This window comes from Epinephelus moara, chromosome 22, assembly GCF_006386435.1.
Source record: "Epinephelus moara isolate mb chromosome 22, YSFRI_EMoa_1.0, whole genome shotgun sequence".
Taxonomy (NCBI): Eukaryota; Metazoa; Chordata; class Actinopteri; order Perciformes; family Serranidae; genus Epinephelus; species Epinephelus moara.
This window is the reverse complement of record NC_065527.1, coordinates 2,247,123-2,272,794: the sequence shown is the minus strand read 5'-3', so window position 1 is coordinate 2,272,794 and position 25,672 is coordinate 2,247,123. Positions and strand designations below refer to the sequence as shown.

At 44.6% G+C, this 25,672-nt stretch overlaps 1 protein-coding gene and 1 long non-coding RNA gene across 3 annotated transcripts in view; one reads left to right on the top strand and one right to left on the bottom strand.

Annotated features, from left to right (window-relative positions):
* Nucleotides 1–18,711, bottom strand: part of LOC126384516 (uncharacterized) — a 632,363-nt gene extending 613,652 nt beyond the window's left edge. For both annotated transcript variants that reach the window (XR_007569301.1, XR_007569300.1), the window contains exon 1: nucleotides 18,319–18,711. This is a non-coding gene — a long non-coding RNA (uncharacterized LOC126384516). The remainder of the gene's footprint in view (nucleotides 1–18,318) is intronic.
* On the top strand, nucleotides 962–23,253 carry LOC126384392 (SNF-related serine/threonine-protein kinase-like). The gene is made up of 8 exons (XM_050035446.1): nucleotides 962–1,193; nucleotides 8,282–8,659; nucleotides 9,151–9,369; nucleotides 10,981–11,227; nucleotides 16,927–17,068; nucleotides 18,718–18,930; nucleotides 19,257–19,391; nucleotides 20,578–23,253. Exons 2-8 carry the CDS (start codon nucleotides 8,537–8,539, stop codon nucleotides 21,854–21,856), a joined length of 2,358 nt encoding a protein of 785 aa, XP_049891403.1. The 5' UTR covers nucleotides 962–1,193; nucleotides 8,282–8,536; the 3' UTR covers nucleotides 21,857–23,253.
* The last annotated feature ends 2,419 nt before the right edge of the window (nucleotides 23,254–25,672 follow it).

Genomic DNA, 25,672 nt, shown 5'->3' with positions numbered 1-25,672 from the left:
ACACACCAGGTGAATACACTATGTTATATTCCGTGTTATTATCATGAGGCCTGATAAACACGCTTTGCCCTCAACGTAGTTCTGACGTCAGAGATGAATGGTCCGGATGCGCAGTGATGACAGAGCTGTCATTCAGAAATAACGACACCGGAAAACGGGCCGGTCATCCTTCAAAATAAAAGCATTGTGCAGAGAGAGTGTCCAATTTGCACCCTGATTGATCCATTTAAAGTTCAGGCTTAAAATATGAATTTCTGATTAGGCCCAACCCACTTTTGATTTTAGTCCAGATACAGATAATTTAGTCTGTTGAACAGATACAGACACAGATACAGATAATGGTGTACTTGCTCATCCTGAATATAAATGCAATTAAAGATGAATATATGTACAGATAGCAATGCAGATGCAGGATTTTTTGTATTTGTGTTATTAAAATGTGCTTAAAAATAAAAAGTAAAAACTGTGAAACTGTGTAAAATAAGGAATGCTGTAAAATATAAAATATAAAAATCACAGAGGGAGAATATCTAAATAAATACAAATGCAAATGTCGGGGTGTAAATATCGAAATAAAATGCATCATTATTATTATTATTATTGTTATTATTATTCCAAATATAAATGCAATTAAAGATAAATATATGTACAGATAGCAATGCAGATGCAGTTAATTTTTTTCATTTATTTATTTTTTAGAAGTTGCTTGAAAATAACAAGTAAAAACTGTGTAAAATAAGGAATGCTGTAAAATATAAAAAGCACAAAGGGAGAAAATCTAAATAAATACAAATGTAAATACGGTGTAAATATCTGAATAAAATGTAAATTTCAAAGCTCAAAACGAACCTAAACCAGATTTATTTCACAGTAAAACTCTTCAGGAATCACTCATGAATGATGTGTCTTTTATTTTGAAAGCGGGACTTCCGGTGTTAGTCTGCTGGCTGTGAGTGTTTGACGCAGCTGACGGATCCACGGAGGGAGAGAAGGAGGAGGCTGAGTTGACACTGTGACAGACTCACGCAGGGACTCAGTGGATTAATCGTTAGCCGGTCGTCTGTCCGTCTGTACCGACTGTTAACCGACCACCGGAGGACCCGAGCCCGCAGCTCACCGCCTCGGTACCGGAGCCCCGCACAGTCCCGGAGCTTTAACGGGACCAGAGAGACGCTGCTTCAGATTCCTGTGTGGTGAGTAGGACTGCTGACGGTGTGTGTGTGTGTGTGTGAGAGTGTGAGTGGGCCCCGTGGACTGAGAGGTGTCAAGTTAACCGAGCTCCGCGGGGCTCCGTGGGGCTCCGTGGGGCTTCACGAGCGGACTGCTCCTTAATGCGCAGCTCCGCACGCTGCCCGTGTCCGCGTGCTGTTGGCGCAGGCTGCTCTGCGCCGGTCATGTTGTTGTGGATGCGGCCAGCAGGCATGTTGACAGCAGAGGAGGTGGAGGAGGTGGAGGTGGAGGAGGAGGAGGAGGTGGAGGAGGAGGTGGAGGGTCCCATATGGGCTGCAGCACCGGTGCAGGGATGAAGGACTCAGAGTCAGCTCAGCTTCATCACAAGCATCATGTCAGAAGGTCACAGTGTTGTTAAAGTGGGGTCACAGCGATATACGGTATTACGATATACCGTGGATTATCATACGTGTTTATTTGATTATTTACGGTATTGTAACTATATTTTAGTTATTTACAAAAAGGAGACTTTTTACACAAACATTCATTTGAAAAAATGGTTTCAAGCTTTAATTATAGTAATAAAACATTTGTTTTCACTCATTCTGACTGATAATAATAATAATCTTATAAAAAAAACGTGATACTGTTCTGAGACGGTTATCGTACCGTGAAAATCTCACACCGTTACAACCCCTCTCTCCTGACACATCCATAGTGCCTTAACCTGATTTCACTTGATGTGTGGTAACCGTATTACTTACCTTCACCCAGTAGCTATTTTTACAGAATAGAGCTTGAACGCATCATAATGTAGCTCAGTGCAACTTGTGTTAACAGCTAACGTTAACTAGCTCTCCTCCTGATTATGTCAAAGCAGATTAGTTGTTCACAATGAGTTTACTGCGTCCTTTCGTCCCGATGGCGTCCCGATCATCCTTTAATTAACGTTAGTTAAAATTCCTCTTATATTATTAACCTTATTTTACTTGATGATTTTTTTTTAAATTACTGCTTAGAAAGCCTTTTTACTAAGTATAAAATATCATAACGGAGAATTAATTACTACATAGAAAAGCCTGTTTACGATACATAAAATATCATAATTCCATCTTTTTTATTATTATTTTTATTTTCAATTTAACCAGAAAAAAACGTCTTGAAATTAAAACCTCTTTTTCCAGAGTGTCCTGGCCGAGACCGGCAGCAACCTAAAGTTACAGACAGACAACACAGAACAAAAATACAGAATAAAAATGTAAAGCTTCGCAATATGAAACACAAAAAAAGCAAAGCTAAAAAGGATGTTGATACTAGAAATGAACCATAAAGACACAAAACCGCAACTACACGTTTAAGGACCGGCTAAGACACACATGACACTGCTTTATATAATCTCTAAGATCTGTTTCATATTGCTGTGAAAACATCAACACATTTCTCCTTCAAACAGCTGAATTTATTCAAGATTCTCATCAAAACCTTAATTTTACAGGTACTGTGGTAACCTTATAACTTCACCCAGTAGTTATTGTTACAGAATAGAGCTTGAACGCATCATAATGTAACTCAGTGCAACTTCTGTTATCAGCTAACGTTAACTAGCTCTGCTGCTGATGATGTCAAAGCAGATTAGTTGTTCACAGTGTCACATTATCAGGAAACATCTCCTGTGGGGTCACAGTGATACGAGACCGTGGTATGAAAATTGATGGTCATTATACAGTGTTTATTTGCCGTGTTGTCCCGTGTACAGACCTCATTTCGGCGCTGTTACTGCTGACTGAAAGGCGAGATAACTCTGTGCATCCATTCTGGGATCGTATTTTTAATAATCTACCAAAAAGTGTCCTAAATACCAGTAGTTGTACTGTACTCTAGTAGCAGCAGCTCCCAACCTGGGTATCAGGAAGTTGTACGTATATTCTGAGGGGTCATGAGATTATTAGTGTTAAGAGACTTTCCTCATCTTCACTCTTTATGATAATAAAATCTGTCAGACTTTGGTTGAACGGTTAATAACTAGTATAACTGGTTTAATTGGCGACTTGCGGCTGTTAAATCTTCTTCACACCTGAAGTGTTGGATCCTTAATTTATCACCACCTGCAGTGTGTCTGCAGCTCGTATAATACCCTGAGTGTCTGCAGCACATTTTTGTTTTAATCACATGGACTAAGAACCTGATTCCAGTGAAGCAGAGACTTGATAAGCTCCAGTTCATATCATGACTCTCAGAGGCTGTGAGGGTGGAGCGGCTCTTACAACAGGTCCTTGACCTCGTGTGTGTGTGTGTGTGCACACTCCAATCAATACACTGCTAGCACCTTGAACAGTTACACAACCAGCCTCACAGGATGTTCGATTGGCACTCTACTGTAACGCATGTTGACATGTGAGACCAGATGAAGGCTTGGCTACGTCCTCACATCAGGTGCATCTCCACGACTTGTTCTTTCACCGTCGCAGCTTTAAACCAATCAAGTGATTACACACGGCTCTGAAGGTAAGTAAGAGGTCCAGATTTAGGGCTGAAGATCCTGCCGACACACCAGATCACCACGTTGATCTCACCTAACCTGCCCTTTCAGCTGTGTGTGTGTGTGTGTGTGTGTGTGTGTGTGTGTGTGTGTGTGTGTGCACAAGTGTGTTACGCGTGTGTCTCCTTTCATGGCGTATTGAAACATCAACACCTCCATGTTGTCAGTGTCAGGCGAGGAGTTGAGCGGAGTCGAGATCAGTCCTGTGTCTGAGACAGAGACACAGAGGAGAGACACACAGAGATGTCAGCCTCCTATTAAAAGAGAAATGACTCACTCTCTCCTCACAGGTACAAACCTCCATCTGAGGATCACACAAAAACCCCAAAGAGCTTTTTAGGCTTTCAAAGTTTCATTCTGAGCAACCACAGACTGCTGCTGGGTAGAGACACTTTTATTCTTTCTGCTTCCTGCATCGAGTCCTGCTGATAGGCGTGTTCCCCTGGCGACGGTTATTTGGTTTCCAGTTGTGTCTGTGAATCCAGGTGAGGGGGACACACCCAGGCGAGGGTAACCTCCCAGGAATGTTCTTCGCCTGTACATTGTGTGTTTGTTTGTTTTTTTTTGCCGCCTCCGCGCTCTTGGCACGCAGGTAGATTCCTGGAAGTGGAATGCCATGCCTCCCCTGCAGGCGTTGTTTCATAATCAGGCCTGTGAAGCAACACACTGCATGACGACAGAAGCTTCTGGTGAACAGAGTGAAGGGTCAGACGCAGTTTGTTGGTATGTGACGAGAATTTGTCGAGAAAATTAGAGTTCTGTCGTCCCTGAGGGGAAAACATGACACGACATAACATTAATTATGAAGTAATTCTAAATGAAGCAGAGAACCACAGGCCAATGATGCAATATACAACTAGAGCTGAAAAAATAGTCAGAATAACTAATGAGTAGGTTGTCAGAAAATAAATAATAATTATATAATAATAAATTATAATTAAATAATATATATTATATATTTAATTATATTTTTAAGATATTATATATTTAATTATATATTTTATACGTATTTAATTGTAATTAATTAAATATATAATAATAAATGTAAGTAAATTAATCAAGATAAAAATAATATAAATATTTGCTGGTTCTCAATTGTGAAGATTTCTCGGCCCTTCTAAGTTTGATATTTTTGTTAATTGAATATTTTTGGGTTTTGGACTGTAAAACCTTTGAAGACATCACCTTGGGTTTATTTTTTATCATTATTATTGTCTTTTACTCAACTTTACGCTACTTACCATAGAAACAAAGAAAAAGAAAGTGTTAATCTTTACAGTAGCTACTGTACGTCTCTCCGACCCCACGATCCAAACATCTCAAATATTAAATACAAGCAAAAAAAAAACAGACAAAATAATAATAAAATGGAAAATGAAATAATTCATAGATACATAGGTTTACTGCAATTAATAAAGAGGAGTAAAGTAAATTAAATAACTAAAATGCTTTTAAAAAAAATAGGAAATAAAACTTGTTTTGGTTTCTTTCTTCTCTTTTTCCCGTCTTGTCTTTCCTCCCTTCTCCCCTCATTTCCCCCGGCCTTATTACTTTTGAATAACCCCCGTTTTCTATATTCTCTTCCATCTTACATCAAATACTATCGCCAGATTTGTAACGCTGTGATTTATAATCTCCATGTTTTAGATGTCCTTAACTGTTTTTTCCATTTGCTCAGTTGTGGCGCCTCCGGTTTCATCCATTTTTTTAGTTTTCTGTTTAAGTGCAGCTGCTCTTAGAGATCATTTTGTTGAGAGTAACTGTGGTGTTTGGTCAAGTAATAATTGCTCAGGCACCAAAATTAGTGAGCACTGAAACGTGTTGTCCAATACTGCTGTAAAACCAGACATGAACAGAGTATGTGGGTATAGTTGGCTTCTGCCTCTCCACGTCTTCACCAACAGCTTGGTGTTTTCTCCCTTAGGTTCAAAGAAGTTTTACTTTTTTTGGACATTTCATAGACAACAATTTATTTACTAATGAAAAAAATCAATGGATTAATCAGTAATAATATTAATGGTTAGCTGAAGCTCAAATCGTACTCATTCTTTGTTGTATTTTCTCATTATCAAAGCTGTGTCACTTACTGTAGTTTGGCTCAGTGTTTTGACTATAGAAATTTCAATGGTTTGGACCTTTTCATTGTTATTCTGTTGCCATGGCCGCAGCGTTGGTCCCTGTTTACTTCCTGTCAGCCACAAACAATCCAACAGGAAATGGGCCAACGATATGACGTGTAGCTTTGATGTCCAGAGCCCTAAAAATAAGCCAACGCCTTAAAAATAAAACCACATTTATTAGACATTATATTCATAAAATGTCACAGCAGATAAGTGTCATCAGCACCTCATGGTTAAATGCAAACAAGCTACAAAAAGTCCTGAAATCTCTGCCAAAGGCTTTTTTATATGAGCGCTGCCAACAATACACTTATATATAACAAAAATATGACTTCCAATGATTATTATACTTTGGATCCTGTCCCAAAACTGGCAGTTAGCCAGTGTCATCAGGGACAACAAGCAATTTTATTTTGATATGTTATCAGACAGGCTGTTATACAATCAAACCCTGATTGACGCCAGACAGCAGTAAAAGCAGTGCTTAATTTGTAAAATTAGAAGTAGGGGGAACACTTTGGGCCTCTGAGAGAGCAGTGTTCCCCCACTCCCAAAAGTGGGGGAACACTGCGACACCCGAGCCGCCTCACTGCGCAACTCCGAATGGAATGGTTGTGACATCTAGTGTTGTCACGGTACCAAAATTGGGACCCACGGTACGATACCANACTGGACCTGGAGTCGGACTTCTCTGTTGCCGGTAAGCCGATCTTGCGCCGCAGAGCCGCCGTAGGCTATTTGACCGCCGTATTCCTGTCTGTGACCCCCGTTCAACCCACAACCAGCAGGATTCGCCTTTTGTTTCTGCTGCTGGTTGAAATCTGTACTCACACAGCGTGCTGAATGATTTCTTTTGCTGTCGCAAATGCGAGTAAAATGCTCACACGTAGAGCTCTGTGGAAAACAAATCACTGCTGACAAGTAAAAAGAAATAAATAATAACTTTCACTGCTCAAAGATACTCACATGTCTGGAAAACAAACTACTGCAGCAGCATGTTGAGTGCCAGGTGGCCAGCGCGCGCCGTTATTGGACGGCGCATGGACACTCACCCTCTTGCGATTGGACTTTGAACTTATCCCACAGTAGTGGTACCTGAGGCACCGTAGTACTACGGTACTCCACCCTGCAACACTAGTGACATCAGCCAATACTGTATGTAACCCTGCAACACTAGTGACATCAGCCAATACTGTATGTAGTTTTTTTAGATGTGAAAAGTTCTAGACCCATGCAAATTAGTTCTGGAACGCACCAGGGCCTTTTCTGAGCACCAGGGCCTTTTCTGAAAAGATCCTGGTGCATTCCAGTACGTTCCGGCTCAAATTAAGCACTGAGTAAAAGGTTAATAAGTCTCTCTTAAAATATGTTTAAAGCACCCTTTACACTCTCTGGTGCACTGTAGAGTCAAATCCTGTGATATATAAACATATATAATGTTGATTTTCTGCAAATGTATTTATTTAATATGAATTGACATACATGGAAGTTGAAGTTAAAGGTTGCAGGTTTCTGTAAGTAGCTGACACAGCTGCCTGATTAACGTCCAAACTGATTTATGTCGCACCAGATAACAATTATTATTTTCTGTTACCTGTAATATCATCCAGATAACTTTCATTTCAGAAAGTTGTATGGACGCAGATCTTTGAACAGGAAGTCAGTGATGGACTGAGTTATTTTCTGATGGTTGTTGTGTCGAGCTCAGTGTGTCCAGTGTTGGTTGATTTTTTTTAGCGGAACGGGTTTAGCGTTAGCTTGACCATCAGCGGCTAACGCTGTCTCTGGATGGTAGCATGTGAGGTGAGCCCTCATGTTCATAGTATTACAGAGTATTTAATTCTCATATGACACTGCTGTAAATCACACATGTCATATCCAAGCGTCCATCTTTGTTTGGATGAACTTTGCTGATCTCAACAGGAAAAAAAACATCAGCACCATCTAGTGGCCCGAAAAAGCAACTGATTTTATTATTCTAGCATCAAGAGTTGTATTAAAATGTGTACTTGCAAAAATGAATGTCTATAATAAAAGATCAATACTTGGCGTCCATGTATCGATACAATATCACCTCGCAAAATATCGTGATACTCTGCTGTATCGGTTTTTATCCCCTCCCCTTATTCCCATCAGCCTTAACTGTTCTTTTGTTTCACGCTAATTACCAACTGTTTGCATGCCAACAGACCAAACTGAGATCATGAACATGGTTAGCATGCTGTTAGCATGACTGTAGAGTTTGATTCCACTGTTATAACTAATGTGATTGTTTAATGAGGCACGAATATGCAGAGAATGTGGCCTTGATGACGGTTTATCAGACAGGTTCATGACTCAGGGTTCAGCTGTGACTCAGTTTACTATAGAGATTCATTGAATTCTTACACCGTCGGTATGAATGGGTGAATTTTAATTCCCTGTCTCTCTTGTTTCACCATTTCACCCTCAGATCGTGAGAAGATGGGGTTGAACTGAGCGGAGCAGCAGCAGGAACGAGCTGTGTGAATATTTCCCGTCACAATCCAGTGTGAGATCTGACCCTCAGATCCCTGAAGCTGCCTCCACAGACCTGCAGCAGGTCGAGAATCAACTGAACCACCGCCACACAATTCACCTGGCTTCACCCCACAGAGGAGGAGATGGAGAACTGACTGGAGACCAGCAGGCAACAGAAGGCAGCCTCTCCCGCCGCCCACCAGCAGCCATGGCGGGGCTTAAACGCCACCACGATGGGAAGATCGCCGGGCTGTACGACCTGGACAAGACGCTGGGCCGTGGACACTTTGCTGTGGTGAAACTGGCCCGGCACGTATTCACTGGGGAAAAGGTACGCTTGTTGTGCGTGCCTGAACGTGCAGGTGCCGTGCTTTGATGCCTGTGATTGAATTTCCTGGTATTTTAAGAGCTGTGAATGGATTTCAGCCTCGCCCTCACAGACCTGCATACCAAAGATGGGTGATGAGTAACGTGTGTAGAGATCTGAGTAATGTCTCGTGGTCGGATGAGTGGATTGACTTGATAAGGTTTTGTGTTGATCTTGGCGTTTGTGGTTATTTTAGCATCACATGATGGTCTTAATGTTGTTTCTAGAGGCATTTCCCACCTGACAACACCAAACACTAAACACTAAACACTGCTGATGTCCTCATTTGATAATCACCACAGTGTCTCTTTAGTATCGACACCACACATCAGAGATTAGCTGCTTGAGTCCAGCAGCCTCAGTAACCTCCACAGTATGCTAAGCTGCTGCTGATGGTTGCAAACTGGGACAGATGTGTTCATCACTGTGGTTCCTCTCATTGTTTGCTCTTCCAGGTGGCAGTGAAGGTGATAGATAAGACTAAGCTGGACCCGGTGGCGCGGGGGCACCTTTTCCAGGAGGTGCGATGCATGAAGATGGTGCAGCACCCCAACGTGGTGCGCCTCTATGAGGTCATCGACACGGCCACCAAGCTCTACCTCATCCTGGAGCTGGGAGACGGAGGAGACATGTACGACTGCATCATGAAGCACGACGGAGGCCTCACTGAAGAGGTGAGTGGGACTGTGGCCGTCGGGCTGATCGGACCTTGACTCTCACTCTGTACAGACTGCAGCAGTGTCTTTGACTCAGAGACTCTGAACCGTCTCCAGGAGTTGCTCAACATAAAGCAAAAAAAGAGATCAATAAAGTCTCGTATTAATATTAATTCTCCTGCGAATGGATGAGGACCACTGTAAGTCTCTGGGGAGCAGAACGTGGACGCAGATCTTTTCTTTATTTGAGTCGAGACTACTTTGTGAGAACACTGTGAAGGACACTTCAAAGGTAGTTAGACGCTCACCAATGCATCGCGCATACCGATTCTTTACAGTGAATAAATTCCAGACACCAGGAGGTTTCTGTGTGACATTGAAAGTGAAGCAGGGAAAAAAGAGACGTTCTCAAACTCTGCAGCAGTGACAGATTATTGGCTCGTGATGTTCCCTCACTGGTGCTCGGTGAAGACGACAAAAAGCAGGTTAAAGTTCATTTTCCGAAATATAAAGTTGGTTTTCATGTCATACTGTGCAGAATTACAGGGTCGCCAGGGGGCTAGAAAGTACTTGAAAGTTAAATACGTGCAAGTGCTTGCATTAAAAAAAAGAAATCAAGAACTTGAAAGAGCTTGGATTGTAATTCCGCTACAGGAGAGACTTGATGATCACTAAGATTAGGTGGGGACAAAAGTGGATATATCAGTATTGGTTTTCGGTCCATTGAGTTGTTTCATATCAGATATCAGCAAAAAATCCAACATCGTGCATCCCTACTTGAGAGGTATGATGGCAAATGAGTAGCAACCCTGGAAATTTTCCACCTTAAAGGGAGATAACATGTTAGCACACACATTAAAGTACGCTTAATTCCTTTCTTACAGAGTTAGATGAGAGCATTGACACCACTCTCATTTCTGTCTGTTCCTTATGGAGCCAGAGTTAGAAGGTGGTCGATGGTCAGTGTAGCTCAGCATTAAAACGGGGCGCTGACGTGGCCTGGTCCTGATCTTTTTGTCTCTTAGCAAGAAAGCACATTTGCGTTTTCCCAAAATGCTGAACTGCTGCTTTACAGTGTCTATTAACGTGTTGCTAATGTTAGCAGTTGGTTAGCACTATGTTCTCTGTTTGTCCAACAAGTTGAACGCATTCAATCATGGATCAGAGAATCTAAATTACAGTTAGATGTGAGTGTGTGTGAGCAGCTGTCCTGTTGTGACAAACTGACATCATTATTATACTCAGATACTTGGGGCGGCAGTAGATCAGTTCATAGGGACTTGGGTTGGGAACCAGAAGGTCACCGGCTCAAGTCCCCGTCTGGACCAAATATGGAGTGTGGACTGGGAGCTACAGTATAGAGGTGCCAGGTCGCCTCCTCTGCACTGCCCGGCACCGCCATGAGCAAGGCACCGAACCCCCCAACTGCTCAGAGCGCCTTGTCCATGAGCAGCCCCCTCCCTCTGACATCCCTCCATCTAATGCATGTGTAGGTCCTGTTTGTGCATGTGTGTGTATTTCAGGCCTCTGTGTGTGTGTGTGACAACAGAGTGAAAAACTCAGGATTTCTAAAATATATCTTCTCCTTCTTCCTATTTCTTGCTACCCCTCCCGTCTCTCCTCTCCAAGGTGGCCAAGTGTTACTTTGCCCAAATCGTCCACGCCATCTCCTACTGTCACCGGCTGCACGTGGTGCACAGGGACCTGAAGCCGGAGAACGTGGTGTTCTTCGAGAAGCAGGGCGTCGTGAAGCTCACCGACTTCGGCTTCAGCAACCGCTTCCAGCCCGGGAAGAAACTCAACACGTCCTGCGGCTCACTGGCGTACTCCGCTCCTGAGATTCTGCTGGGGGACGAGTACGACGCTCCTGCTGTGGGTAAGTCTACGCAGATATCTATGGTGATTCAGCAGAGTTAGATAATTATACAGCTTTCACTTTGACGTCTCTGTCCGTAGTCCAGTGTGTGTTCCCAGCAGTGGGACATGGTGCACACTGTCCTCTACTGTATATCAGCCTGGTTTACTGATGCTGCCACGCTCACTCACTGTGCAGATATGACCTACTGATAGCTCTGAATGCACTTTGACCGTACTGTACGACCTACAGCAGTTTGGATGCAGACGGCAACTCTATCAGCCGGCTGATAGAAGGAGAACTGCTCAAAGTTCATCCGGTGGTAACAAAACCAGGCAGTTTGGAAATTAGACTATAAGTTAACCCAAATAACTGCAGTCGTACACCTGCAGTTTATTTCAGTCTGCCTTTACATTCATTGACAGTCATGGCCTTTCTGTGTATAATAAAATCTGATATCAGATCAGGCTGAAATTGGTTTCCTCAGCACTCTGGAGCAGCCTCGGCACCACCACCGCCTGCCGCCGCCGCCACCCCTCTGTCTCTCCCATCGATAGTGGCACCAATCCTTGCTGAGCCACAGCTTAGATATTCAATCAGAATGTAATGGAAAAGAAATGAAATAGAGGCGTGCAGATTCGGGAGGAAAAGAAGCTCTGGGAAAAAAAGGATGGAGGGAAACATGAGGGAAAGAGACAGAGCGAGAAAAAGCATCAGTCGTCCTTGTGTCTACCCAGAGGCCTCTGCGTCAGAGCAGGAGAGAAGCAGTTTCTATTTTTCTGACTGAGTGGATTCACAGTGGCTATTTTCTTCTGTCTGCCTTCGCTGTGTGTCTCAGTGTGTTTGTGGGCCGGCAGATGAGCCGCTCCCAAATATTGAAAGTGGAGTAATAACAGTAATTTGACTGCATGTGTGTGTTTGGATGATGGTGTGAGTCGCTGTGTGTGAGGTCAGCCGTCCTGTGAAAGCCTGTCTGAGCACTTGACCCAGATGGCAACTCAGATGTTTGTGGACATGTTCAGTACATGTGCGTACATGTGTGTGTGTGTGTGTGTGTGTGTTCTGTCCTCTGGAATGTTCATGCTGCCTGTGCACTGTTGTTCATTCATGTGAGATGATGATGTTTTGATTGCGGGGATTATCCACCCAGCCAGGATGTAGTATCGTGTGATTCTATCAGCCGTGCGGTTTGATGTGGAGCAGGCTGAATGGAGGCCAGAAGTCCCAACTTTGGGGGCTTGGATGTAACCTGGCCCGGGATTACATTGCTGCCAAGTTACCTGCCGACAGTCAGCAGGCCGCTGAGTTTAGCTGGTGGCGTGCCAGGTGGCGGCGAGCCCAGTTTGTTGCAGAGATAAAGAGGCTGTCCTCGCTCGGCTCTCGCAGGTCGGACCTGTTTGGAGTTTGTTGCTCTTTTATGGAAGTGCTGAAAATAATTTGAGATGAAAAGTAAACCAAAATAGAGTCGGAGGGATGTTTGCACCAGTCCAACAGGAGGGACCAATTAGGAGGAGCTAAAGAAGCAGAGAGAAGTTATTTATGAATCCAAGGTGTCGAGTGCTTTTACCAGCAGAAAATTATCACATGCTTTGGTATCAGGACGAGAGCTGCAAACAACAATTACACGTGTGAAAAATCCAGTTCCCAAAGTGTGAAACACTGAGGTTAAAATAACATGTGAATGCTGTTCTGATGCAGAACATTAGGAGCAAATCACAGGCTTGTTTGTGCACATTCATGATGGACTAATAAGTGCTATGAAAAGATGCCTGCCTCCTTTTGCCTTTTGATGTTATGCAGCGTGTGGGCTCTCGCCTTTTTGTCTCCAGTAAATGGAAAGTTAAATATAGATCCCTGCTTCCTCTCCAAGAAGCACAAGCTGCACTTCAAAAAAAAAAAAAAAAAAGAACTTACCTAATAGCAATTACAAAGAACATATCCTGGGCGCATGCATAATTTAGAGCATAACGGTGCATAATGAACGTGCACAAGTGGGAGGATTTAGTAGAAAAGAGGTTGTGTAATGATCAGCAGGACAGGATGCTGAACTCAGCCTCAGGGGTTAACGGTGTCGAGCCACAAGGAACTGTTGTCGGTTATCTCAGGGAAGCAATTGGTGTTAAAATGTAGCATAAAGAGATGTTTACACTCCCAGCTGTCACCAGTAAATAGCCGCCGTCGTTAGCTCAAGTGATGCTAATGTGCAGTGACGCGGATGGTGTTATCCAGAGATGTGTCAGCCATCTGGTTTATAAATAAAGTTATCGAGGAAGGAAGTTTGGCGGACCGCTGACGCAAGTAATGAGGGAGCAGGGTCACGGTTGCTAGGATACGTTGGCTAGGGGTAAGATGGTGGTGGTGGGGACTGCAGCAGCGTGTGCTCCCTCCATCAGCACTGAGAGACGCTCCTTCACAGCCTCACAGCAATAAATACTCTCCTCCCACAGTAAACTGGCACATTTACTTTACCAGATTGAAATCTTGAGCATATCCTGGCAGGCTGCAGGGATATGAAGACGTGACACCGGGGAGGATAAACCCGCCCACTTTACTCTGTTTACCTCCTTTTTTTTGCAGAGTAAATCTTTAATATATGAAACTGGTGCAGGTTACATGAGCACAGGGTTTGTTCAGGAAGTCATTGAAACCTCTGCTGCTCTGTCTGCGGAGAAAGAGTCATTGCTTCACAGGAAGTGTTTTACATTTCTGGTTGGTTTTAATATTCAGAGCAAGGCCTGTGCAGCCTGCGCGGCCATCAACAGAAAGTCTTTAAGAGGAAAACGTCCCACATCGGCCTGTTAGCAAATACGATGACAGTAAAAATATCTATTCAGTAAAAATAGCTACTGGGTGAAGGTAGGTTATAACTTTACCGTGCTGTGTGCTGATCTTATCCTGTAAAATGTAGTGTTTTTGTAAGATTATTTTTATTAAACAAGACAGTATTAAGCGTTAAAGGGGAAGAGAGAGGGAATGACGTGCAGCAAAGGGCCACAGGCTGGAATCAAACCCACGACCACTGCAGTAAGGACATCGCCTTTGTACATTTGACGCCTGCTCTGCTCACTGAGCTGCTAGGTGCCCCTGAAATGTCGTGTTTGATGAGAGACTTGAATAAATGCAGCTGTTTGTTTGATGAGATGGAATTACAATATTTTATATTGAGTAAAAAGGCCGTCTCAGCAGTCAGAGGAATGTTATTTAATGTTACTTTAAAGGTTGTTGCATAAATGTGTGTGGCAAGACTCATTTCAGCAGAACAGTAATTCACAGAGCTCGACATAAAACATCAAAAGCATCCAAACATAGTGCAAAAGAAGAACATTATAAAAGGACGTTTAAATGCAAATAAAAAGACAATGAAATAAAACAAGCTAAAAAAAATACTGAGACACGTATAAAATACAAGAATTAAAGTTACCGTGTAAGAAATGAATTAATATTTGATTTAATAAAAGGCAGCGGCAAAGAGAAACGTCTTCAGCCTTTATTTAAAAGAACTGAGACCTGCAGTTTTCTCAGAGTTTGTTCCTCATATGTGGAGCATAAAAACTAAACTAAACTTTCCCACGCTTCGTCTGGACTCTGGGGACACATAAAGCCGACCTGTCCCAGAGGACCTGAGAGGTCTGGATGGTTCATAGATTCATAGTATGATTGAACTTGTGCTCAGTTGAAGAGTGAGTGTGGGTGAGTGAGGGGATGAATGATTTTACAACAGTTCAGTTACTATTTTTTACTAGGTTATTTTGGGGCCTTTTTCCTTTCATGAAAGAACAGCTGAAGACTGACATGAAAGGGGGGAGAGAGAGGAATGACACGCAGCAAAGGGCCACAGGTCAGAATCAAACTCGGGCCGCTGCAAAGGACTCAGCTTGCATGAGAGGAACAGTCCACCAGAGCCCTGTTCTACAAAGCCAGTTCACCTTACTCAGGACATCTTCTCATTATCTGGCTTCACTAACCCGTCACACTGGCCGTCTGGATAACCGCTGCTACAAAGCTGCTTATCAACTAGTTCAGTCAACTCTGGGTTTCCTATCAGCCACGAGTATGTTCATGTAAAAGAGGCGGAGGTGTTAATTACGAGTGACATCATCAGAACCATGAATGAAGGAGGCTGCTTCAAATCAGATGAGATGAAACGGAAACGAAAGTGTCTGTGACTGTGAGACAGTAAAATGACAGTGGCGTGGGATGGAAATGAAACTCTGTCATCTTAAAACGGAAAATGTAGAAACATTTAAAACACCATCCAAAAATGAACCTTCATCAGAGACTTAACTGACGTGCAGGTATCACTGAGCTGTGTGTGACATTAGTACAGAGTATTCTTTGCTGTTTAGTGTGATGATGATGAAACTCCTCTGAATGTGTCACATGAAGACTTTAAAGTAACACCGGACTGTTTCTGCTGCTGAAGTTTCCAGAGTTAACCCTGAAGTTACCTCGATAACTCCAAATCCTGCTTCGTAGTACAGGCCTCAGGTGAGATAGAGGTCACCATGAGATCAGTTGTTTATTTCTTTGTTCTTTAAATGAAGATTTCTTTGTTTCCCTGGCACTAAACAGAGAAAACATAACAACCAAAACAAAATAAAAAACTAAACTAAAATTTAAAAAAACATTGCTGTCATCTAACGCACAAATCGTCATCTCAAACGTTGGTATCGGTGCAGAGTTTCAGGAGCCTTCCTCTCTTTCAGCTCATTGTTTTGATCATGTGTGCAGCTTTACTGTTTAGGTTGGCTCTCCCTCTCGCTGCCCTCGTCAACCCTCCAGCCTCAGCAGGAAGTCAAACAGCAGACAAACAGAATTAGCGACTATCTGGTCAGAAACACGACCTCAAATAAACGCCTTTGCTGCTGCGTCTGCTGGGTGTGTGTGTGTAGTTTATGGGCTGATGCGTCAGTGTTGTGTTTACAGCTTGTTCCGCTGCCCCTGAGTGGCCAAAAAAATCAATTAACACAGCTTTAAAAATGAAGGAAGATCAGCTGATATTTGCTGACACGCATGCCGCTCACACAGAAGAGGAAATGCTCTAACTGCTGCTTTATTTACCAACTGCATCCCCTCACATCACGCTGCATATGAAAATCATTTTCCAGAGTCGTGGTGAAAAAGAGGTCACTGCACTGTATGCTTTTATGTCACTGTCACGGTGCTCGCAGTCAGTATGTGACTGCAGAATGTGTGTCAGTGGACCGTCCTGCTGACCAGGGCGCCGGCGAACGCCCGCAGCAAGAAGTTGCTCTTTTAGAACGGATAATCGGACCAAGAGAAGAGTTCCATGAAATTAGCATTTGTATGAAGCTTTGAGGGATGAACATGTTAACCCACTTTCCCAGGACTGTGTGTTTGTGTTGGAGTGCATGCTCGCGTGAGTGTGTGTGTGAGCATGACGCCAGCGGCAGGCAGCAGTGCGGAGCCTCATCCTTGGTTAGACAGATGTGTCCTAAGCCAGCACATATTTATGGAAATGGCTCTGATCGAATATGATTCACGCTTCATTTAAACTGTGGGGGGGAGACAGCTCTTGTTCTTTCATATCTAGGTCACTAAGCAGAGAGGACATATGTGCTTCACTTTGTAGCTCTGCCATCTTTATTTTGTTTGTCTCTGAGACCATTTTCCCTCAAAATAATCCCACTTATTATCACATGATGTCCACACTGGGAGCTCTGGTCTGACTGGGCTGTGCTGTCTCTGTGTCTCTGCAGATATCTGGAGTCTGGGGGTGATCCTCTTCATGCTGGTCTGCGGTCAGCCCCCCTTCCAGGAGGCTAACGACAGCGAGACGCTCACAATGATCATGGACTGTAAATACACGGTGCCGCCACACATCTCCAATGCATGCAGAGAGTGAGTAACGCGCACGCGCACATCCCCACACAGATGGACAGAGTACTCTGCAGGTGCTGCATATTTCATGTTTATAGATGTGTGAAGAAAAGAGAGAGGAGCGGCCTCTCCTCCTCTGCTGCTCCTCGTTGTCCTGCTTTCACTCTGTGCTGCAGTCAGCTGCTCCGCCGCAGATGCAGCGCCGCGTTAAGTGTATCTAATGCACCCTTTAAAATCGGCCCTCTATTTTTAACATGGTGAGAGTTTGAGGACGCCTCGGAGCAGAGCGGGGCAGAGTAGGTGCTGGGTACATTCTGACTGGCTGTAGCTTTGAAAACATTGTTCTTGCACATGACTTCATCAGATACATGCACAAAGCATCTGAAATATTTGCACACGTCCTGATTCATGTGTTGTCTGCTGCTCATACATGTGGCCTGAATGTAACAGCAGTTCTTCCTATGCTGTGAGAGTGATATATCCAGTGTTAGTGTAGCTCCATTGATCTTTTCTCGACTGTAAAACCTGGTGACGGTGGATGTCTTGTTTACAGGATTATCTCAGGATTAGTGTTTGTTTAAAGGCAAATACTGATAACAGAGCTCTTTGATATCAGCTGCAGAGCAGGTCTGGGCGACACGGAGAGGATCAAATATTTTTACCTTGATATGGTCGGGTTTACTATGAGTGCTTTCACTAAATATTTACTCAATGAGATTTTTGTTAAATAACCATCAGTAATGTGGGTACAGTGACTCAGTGGGAGGAGGTGAAAAATAGAACAGTGAGAACAGTCTGGTAAGTTCTGAAAATAACATCAGTTAACTGTGACGCAGGCTTTAAAACCAGGAAGAGACAATACTGAGAATATTAGCAGGGCTGCCTCCTGATCATTGACCAATAGTTAGTCGACCAGAAAGGTCATTAGTTGGCAAGATTTTATTGGTCGCTGAGTTGCAGAAAACGTGAGCACGTGGAAATGTTGGTAATAGCCCAACGTTTGCTTACAACTATGGCAAGTACAGTGGGACAAAGTTGAACCACAGCCAGTCCAGAGTCCTGCACGGGTCCATTTTGGACCCATTACTTGTCAAGCCATCTAAGCCGTACCCTCCGGTCCCTCACATGAAGCTGGTTCTCCGTTCTTGAATTGGACGTCGAACACATTCAATCACTGCCAGGTTAGGAAACATGTTAGCATGCTCCTTCCACCACCATCAAACCTCCAAAGGATCCTCCTTGGGTGTCTTGAACTCCATGTAGGCTGCCACCTCATCCTCGGGCTGCACAGTTTCATGGCTGGAGTCCTCCACGTCGGTGACCAATGTGACCACTGGGTCAAAGGTTACACTGGTGTCACTGACTTTTTCTTGTTCTCACCCGCCGCCCACCTGCATGTAGTTCATTTTTACCGGTGCCTGTAACCCAGTTTTTACGAGGTACTTGTTGAGCCAGTCTGCAAACTGTGATGGACGTTCATGGCAGATAGTTTGGGTTTAATTTTACCATTTGCCTTCAGTTTCTCTTCCAGATAAGTTAACCTGGTGGTTTGTTTAAAACCTTTCTGAATGCCATGAACATCATTATTGGAAATATTAACGTGTATCCAAACACACCTGATGTTTCTGTCGTCCCTCTATAACACTGATCCCCTCTGTGACTCCCTCCAGCCTCATCGCCCACATGCTGCAGAGGGACCCCAAGAAACGAGCGACCTTAGATGAGATCGGGGCCCACGAGTGGCTCCAAGGTGTCGACCCCTCCCCGGCCACGAAGCTGTCCACCCCTCTGGTGTCCCATCGCAGCCTGTCGGAGGAGGAGCACGGCTCCATCATCCAGCGCATGGTGCTGGGGGGCATCGCAGACCGAGACGCCATCACTGAGTACGTGCCCCTCTGTCTCACACACATAAATGAACATGCAGCTATTCTTTCCTGTGTAATCTCCAAAAAATTTGCCACGGTTGGCTGGTCCAACTGGAGCCTAATTGAGTGTCATCAACAGCTTTAATTGCCATTAACAAGCAGCTGGCAGTCAATCCTGAGCTGTTGCCATGTCAAATTAAATCTCCACCCCCCGTCACTTCCTGTTGACTCACAGTCAGGGTTTGATGCTGATCTGCTTGTTGATACAGTGCGCGTGTACTTGTGTGTGCGTGTGTGTGTGTGTGTTTTGGAATTCAAATTGAATTCTGTCCCCGTCCTCTTAGGGCTCTGGAGTCAAATCAGTACAACCACATCACAGCTACATACTTCCTGCTGGCTGAGAGGATGCTGAGGGAGAGGCAAGAGAAGGAGCAGCACAGCCAGACGCGATCGCCCAGCCCCAGCAAGGCCCAGTTCAGGTACACACACAGTCACATACACACACATAGAAACACACACACATTCTTCAAGATGGACAGAGTGCTGCCTCTGCAGTGTTGCGGACTGTCAGCCTCCGAAAGACAAGTTTGACAGCAGATGGAGCCTTTTGTTCAGCAGAGTATGAAGGACACACTGAGAACAGAAGACAGGTTGCAGATCAGCAGCATTATCAGAGATGTGCCACCAAAAATATCTCCAAATAAAGGAGCAAACAGATCCTGGAATATGTGAGAATATCTATAAAAACAGGCTGACATGCACTGAAGTCACAGTCTTGCACAGAATAGAGACTGAAGCTAAAAGCTAACAAGATAGCCGAGGAACAGTATGTACTAAAATATAGTTATAAGATATTCACGTCCTCGTCTGAGGTCTGCAGCGCTAACCATGCTGCCCCTCTTTCTGGCTCACACCTCAAATACCAAGTACTGTTTGTCTGTAACCTATAAATAGCCGAGCAGTCACTGTTGTGTCGACTGTCTGAACCGGCTAAGTGTGTTTGCATCATGTAGATTTGTTGGTCAAAATTTCAGCTTTTACATCCATCCTCAGCATGAATAAAAGTGCAACATGACCATTCTGGTAATATGAAGTTACTTGTGGGAGTGATCTTAAATTAAATCACTCAAACGTCATGAAATATAAACGTCTTCACTAAGTGTTCTTGCTCAGGTGCAGCTAAGCTAGGCTAGGTGTCACTCCAGAGGTCTCATTTATAAAACAGTGCGTAGGATCCATACAGCAATAAATCACGTGTTCACACCTTACACTGTCATGAGCAGTTCTTCCATGAGTAGATGCACTCTTCCTTCTGTGCAGTGACACAGTTGGCGGGTGTTGTTCAGCAGAAAGAAAATAGTTCCTACATGAAACTGCTCACAACAAGCTCTGTGGATTATCTTGAGTAACCAGGTCATGATTTCTGGAAAGAGACACTGATGTTGAGCTTTATAAATGTATTTTTTTGCCGCTTTGAGCACCACAAATCAAGTGTCGTCTGGTTCTAGTATATTGAAGAGAAGGCAGACATCTCTACGGCTGATATCTCCAACACTCTGCAACTCACACTTTGATTTTGGGGTGAACTGTTCCTTTAAGAATGTTTTTGGATGTGTTAATATATAACCCACTAAACCCTGTTCTGTGTGTGTTTAACAATTACAGGCAGTCCTGGCCCACCAGAGTGGACGTTCACCAGGATGTCAGTGATGGCTTGGGGGGCCCGACTATCTCCCACCCCGGGGGGCCACAGTCACCTGCCCGCAGTGCTGAGAGCCTCCACAAAGGCCCCAGGCCCAAAACCGCCCTGCTGGACCTCAGCCAGCGGCAGGACAACCAGCAGCAGCCTGCGCGACAGAACCAGGAGAGGGGGCTCAGGCCTCTGGTGAAGCCCCACTCCAACCCCCTCAGGCTGGGCTCTCTGACCTCGGTGGGCCCCTGCAAACCTCGCAGTCCCAGCCTCTTCAGTGTGGAGGAGGATGAGGAGGAAGAAGGGGAGGAAGACAAATGTTCCCCTTCAGCGCTACCTGCTCAGGTGGTGCTTCGCTGCAAAGCCTCCTCGTCGTCTATGTCTTCTGCTAACCGGCTGACGTCCCGCATGAGTGCTCCAGTTCTTAACCAGATCCACGAGGAGGATAAAGAGGATGAGGAAGAGGAGGAGAGGAGGGAGCTGCATGGATTCGGCCCACCCAAACCCAGCCTGAGCCTCAATCTGAACTCTAGAATACCGTCACCGCCAACGCTCATATCATCGCCGGAAACTGTTGGTGTATCAGCACCGGTTGCCGCTTTCACCCCGAGCTCAGAGACGAGTGACGAAGAGACAGAAAGTCACCACAAACCAGATACGGCAAGTGTGTGCGGACAAGGGGACGAGAGAGCAGGGGGGAAGGAGGAGAGGGAGAAAAGGGGGTCAGGGCAGGGCAGCCCCTCCAACTGTGCCAGTCCTGGATCGGGTTCAGGCCAAGGCAAGGGAACAGCCAAAGCTGCCAGCGGCCTGGTGGAAAGCCTAAAGCTGATGAGCCTGTGCCTGAGCTCTCAGTTCCACACCCTGACAGGGGGAGGAGGGGGAGGGGGCAACGGTAGCGGTGGTGTTGTTGCGGCGGACAACCAGGACCGCCCCATGTGGAGGATGTGCATGGGCGGCTCCACCGGCAGCCTGGATAAGGTCTCGCTCTTGGGCGGCCCCTCACCCAGGGGGAACTTGTACCACCACCAGCCCCCGCTGGGAGACGCGCTGGCGGACCCGCTGCTGGATGGACCATGCACGGGCACACTGAGGCTGGGAGAGCTGGACCTGGCCCGGGAGAACCACAGGAATATGAAGAACCGCGTGCTGCAGCTGCCTCTCAACGACAAGACTCTGTCCGTCAACATCCACCGCAGCCCCAAGGAGGGTCTGCTCTGCACGCCCACCCCACACAGCTGCTGCCAGGTCATCTAGAGCGCTGCACCTCCACACTCCTCCACAGTACATCCCCTCATCATCCTGCTTCGGTTTCAGCCACCACTGGCTCATGAGTTTGTTAGTTTTGCATTTTATGCAGTTTCCGTTTATTTAACACTTACGGTGGATCACTGGGAGAAAGTCCAAATGCCTACTTTGCACATTTAGAGACGCAAAATGTCTCCGCGGAGGAGACTGGGTGCCATGCCAAGTATGTGAAGCACTTTCAGCAGATTAAACAGGACACTAAAGGGACATTTTAACCTGCTGGTGTGTTTGAATAAGAGACATTAAGTATGGAGAGACAAACACAGGAGGTGCTCATATCCCCGCTCTTACACACCTATATATACACACTGTATGTACACATTTTGTGCACATCCACACGCACACTTATATCACTCTGATAAGCTCATAAAAGGGAAAGTGGATGAGTTTTATTCTCATGTTACATGTCGTCTTTTGTTGTACTTGATGCTGTTTTTTTAAAGCCATTCTTTTTTAAAAAGTTCTTTTTGGAGAAAATTGTTTTATCCTTTTTTTACTCTGACTGAAAGAGTTAAGTTATACGCGTGTGTTTTCATTCAAACGAGGACGAAGATCAGGGTGAAAACGGACCGCAGCACTTGAGTATGATGGTGGCACACAGTATTTTGTAGTCTATCACTGTTTTATTTTTCTATCTCGAACGTGCTCTGCAGACTCAGAAAGAAAAGGCACACTCACTTGTCAAGTCTCGGCAGAGTTTGTACATATGTGAATAACCTCCTAGCAGTACTCTGTACCTGTAGTATTGACGGTAAAGTTGTATTGCAGTAGAAACCTGAATACTAGATCCTTATACACCGTTATTCGTCACGCCTACTGGATGTCCACGGTTTTGGTTGAACCCAGAGAGAACTGTGTTTGACGACAGGACAAGAACTCTGGAATGAAACTAAATTAATACACAAGTAACGGCAGCTCTTTAAATTCAAAGCGAATGACGTCTGGGTGGAACCTGAACTATGTACATCCAGTAGCTCTCCAGGATCACGGTAGCCACTGTTGTAGCGTATTCCAAGACAAAAACAACAAAGGGGTTTGAATAGAACATAACAACAGTGCCCCTTCAAGTATCGGTCTGTGTAACTGGATGTGTGACCCACCCCTAGTGGAATATATAACTGACAGTGCATGTGTTTTGCTGTAGCAACCTTATTCTTACCCACTGAGGTCAATCCACCTGCTGTATCTACCTACGTAACAGATTCAAACGGTCACTTTACTGTAGCCTCACAGCAATACCAGCGACTGCAAAATGTACAACAAAAATGGATGTGCCATAAAATCTGTCTTGAGCATATTGTACTGTATGTATATGATAGAGATCTATTAAAATGAAATGATGTGAATGAGGCCTGCTGCTTGACTTTTGTTGACTTCAGTTTGATGTGAACCATTTTCTTTTTATGCACGCGCTTCATACAGTAACCCAGTGTTTCCCATACATTGATTTATTTAATCTTATTTCATTGTAGAGCTCTCTCTAAAAATTAGCTGCTAGCCACTCCACAGTCTCTCTGCCTTGCTCCCCACCGCTGTGGACTGCTTCACTTGGAGGAGAGCAGGCAGCAGTAGCGGGCTGGTGGCCAGAAGCAGTGCCATGTGTACCTGGTTGGGACTCAGGGCTGTCCGGTCCCCTGCAGCTGGGGTTTGCGCTGGCTGGATTCAGGTTGCTGTGGCCGCTGACTGGGGGACTGTCCGTCAACTTTAAAGCTGCAGTAGGCATTTTAACGTTGGCATCATTGGATAAAAATCCCATAATAAACTTTGAGCATATTGTAATTCAAGTGGTCAGAGAGAACACTAGACTTCTTCACGTCCTCATGCCTCTGTTTCAGGGGTTAGAAAATCTGGCTCATGATGGGAGACTTTGGCCGATCACTGGCCATTTCAGAAAGAGGAAGTTCCTATCCTGCAAATGCAGATGCACGTCCCTTCAATCAAAGTTTATTAAGGCCCAATCCCAATACCCCCCCCTTGCCCACTACCCCTTAGCCCTCTAAATGAAGCAACAAGGGGTAGGGGTTGAAATCTTTCCCTAGGAATTGGGACACCACTCACTATGTCACCGCGTCGGTTACGTTCACGCATACGTAACTATTTTAAACAGGAAGCTGCGAGTCATCTACATTTCCAACCAGCATCTACAATGGAGTCTCCAGTTGAGTTCATCCTTCCAATCGCGTTTGCATTATTCATCATGCTTCGTTTGATGAACGACAGACGACGGGGGACTTCTGCTAGCTAGCTAACCAGCTAACAGTACGAGGCAGCATAGTTATGCTAGCTGGCGTGTTATCCTAATGTGAAAAGTCCGACAATTTCGCAGAACAGGACAGATGACAGACGCCAGATAGTGCGAGCTAGCTAGCTAGCTAACAAGCAACCTGACGACGGTAACGTTAGCTATGTATGAACTTTTCTTCCCCATTCAAACCAATTGCCCCTGGTAGGATTAATAAAGTTGTCTGCATCTGAAATCCCTCGCTCCGAAGGGCTAGTTTCATACCCACTACTCCTCGTTATGCCCCCTACCCCTACACGCAAAAAGGAATTGGGACACCAATACCCTTCGCGGGAACACACAAATGTAGGGGTAGGGCTAAGGGGGGGTATTGGGACGGGCCCTAAGTGGAGGAGAATCCTGCAGAGAAAGTTGCTCTTCCAGCATTAGCAACAACTGCCTACACTGCAAAGCAACCCACAAAAAGAGGACAGACTATCAACAAGAGTTTGACACTAAACCAAATAAATCTTGTGTCAGCATCACTGAAGCAATTTAGAGATGGAGAGAAAATGTTGCTCATAGTTTAGCCGTCTGCTAATCAGAACCAAAGCTGCTGCAGCTTCAAGTTTATGTTTATGTAGCTAACGTTAGCTTGAGCCTCGACAGTGTGTCCTCTGCCTTCAGGGTGTTACTGCCTCTGATGCTTCAATTTGACCTTTCTTTTGTTAAAGTCCATCTCTTGTGAGTCCACTGGCTGAATGGAAGTTTAATACAACATTGCTGCAGAAACCCTTTAATACAATATGGGAACACATACAGGAACAATCTTTTTTCATGCCCTTTTCATGGATCATCCAGCACCCTTAAATCGTCTGCACACAATGGAAGAAGTGCCCTGTGGGTTTGAAACTTGTTTTTTTGCCTTCACACCAGCAATAAGCCGTGGCTGGAGGCATGATGTTTTCAGGTCATCTGTCCGTCCATCCTATTCTTGTGAATGAGACATCTCAAGAAAGGACAGAGGGGATTTTTTAAAATTTGGCACAAACGTCCACCTGGATTCAACGATGAACCGATTAGATTTTGGTGGTCAAAGGTCAGGTTCAGTGTGACCTTTGGTCTGTCTCATTCTCATGAATACAGTATCTCAGGAAAGCCTTGAGGGAATTTCTTCAAATTTGGCACAAACGTCCACTTGGACTCAAGAATGAACTGATTAGAATTGCTGGTCAATTGTCAGTGTGGAAAGAAGAAGAAAATCCACACACTGAATTAAAGCTCCCAGTAAGTTTTTAATGACTAAAAAAGCAACGTTTCAACCCAAATGGTCTTCCTCAGGCAACTTCAAGTTGCCTGAGGAAGACCATTCTTTCTGCATGGACCCCTATTATCCAGCACCTGACCTAAAGCAGGATTGGATGTGTGCACAACTACTCTGTAATAATCCATTTTTGCTTTGACAGTATTTAAAAAATTTCAATTTAAATGAATATTGTCAGATGTGTCGTAAAGCTGCTGGATGTTGGAAACAGTTGTCCCCC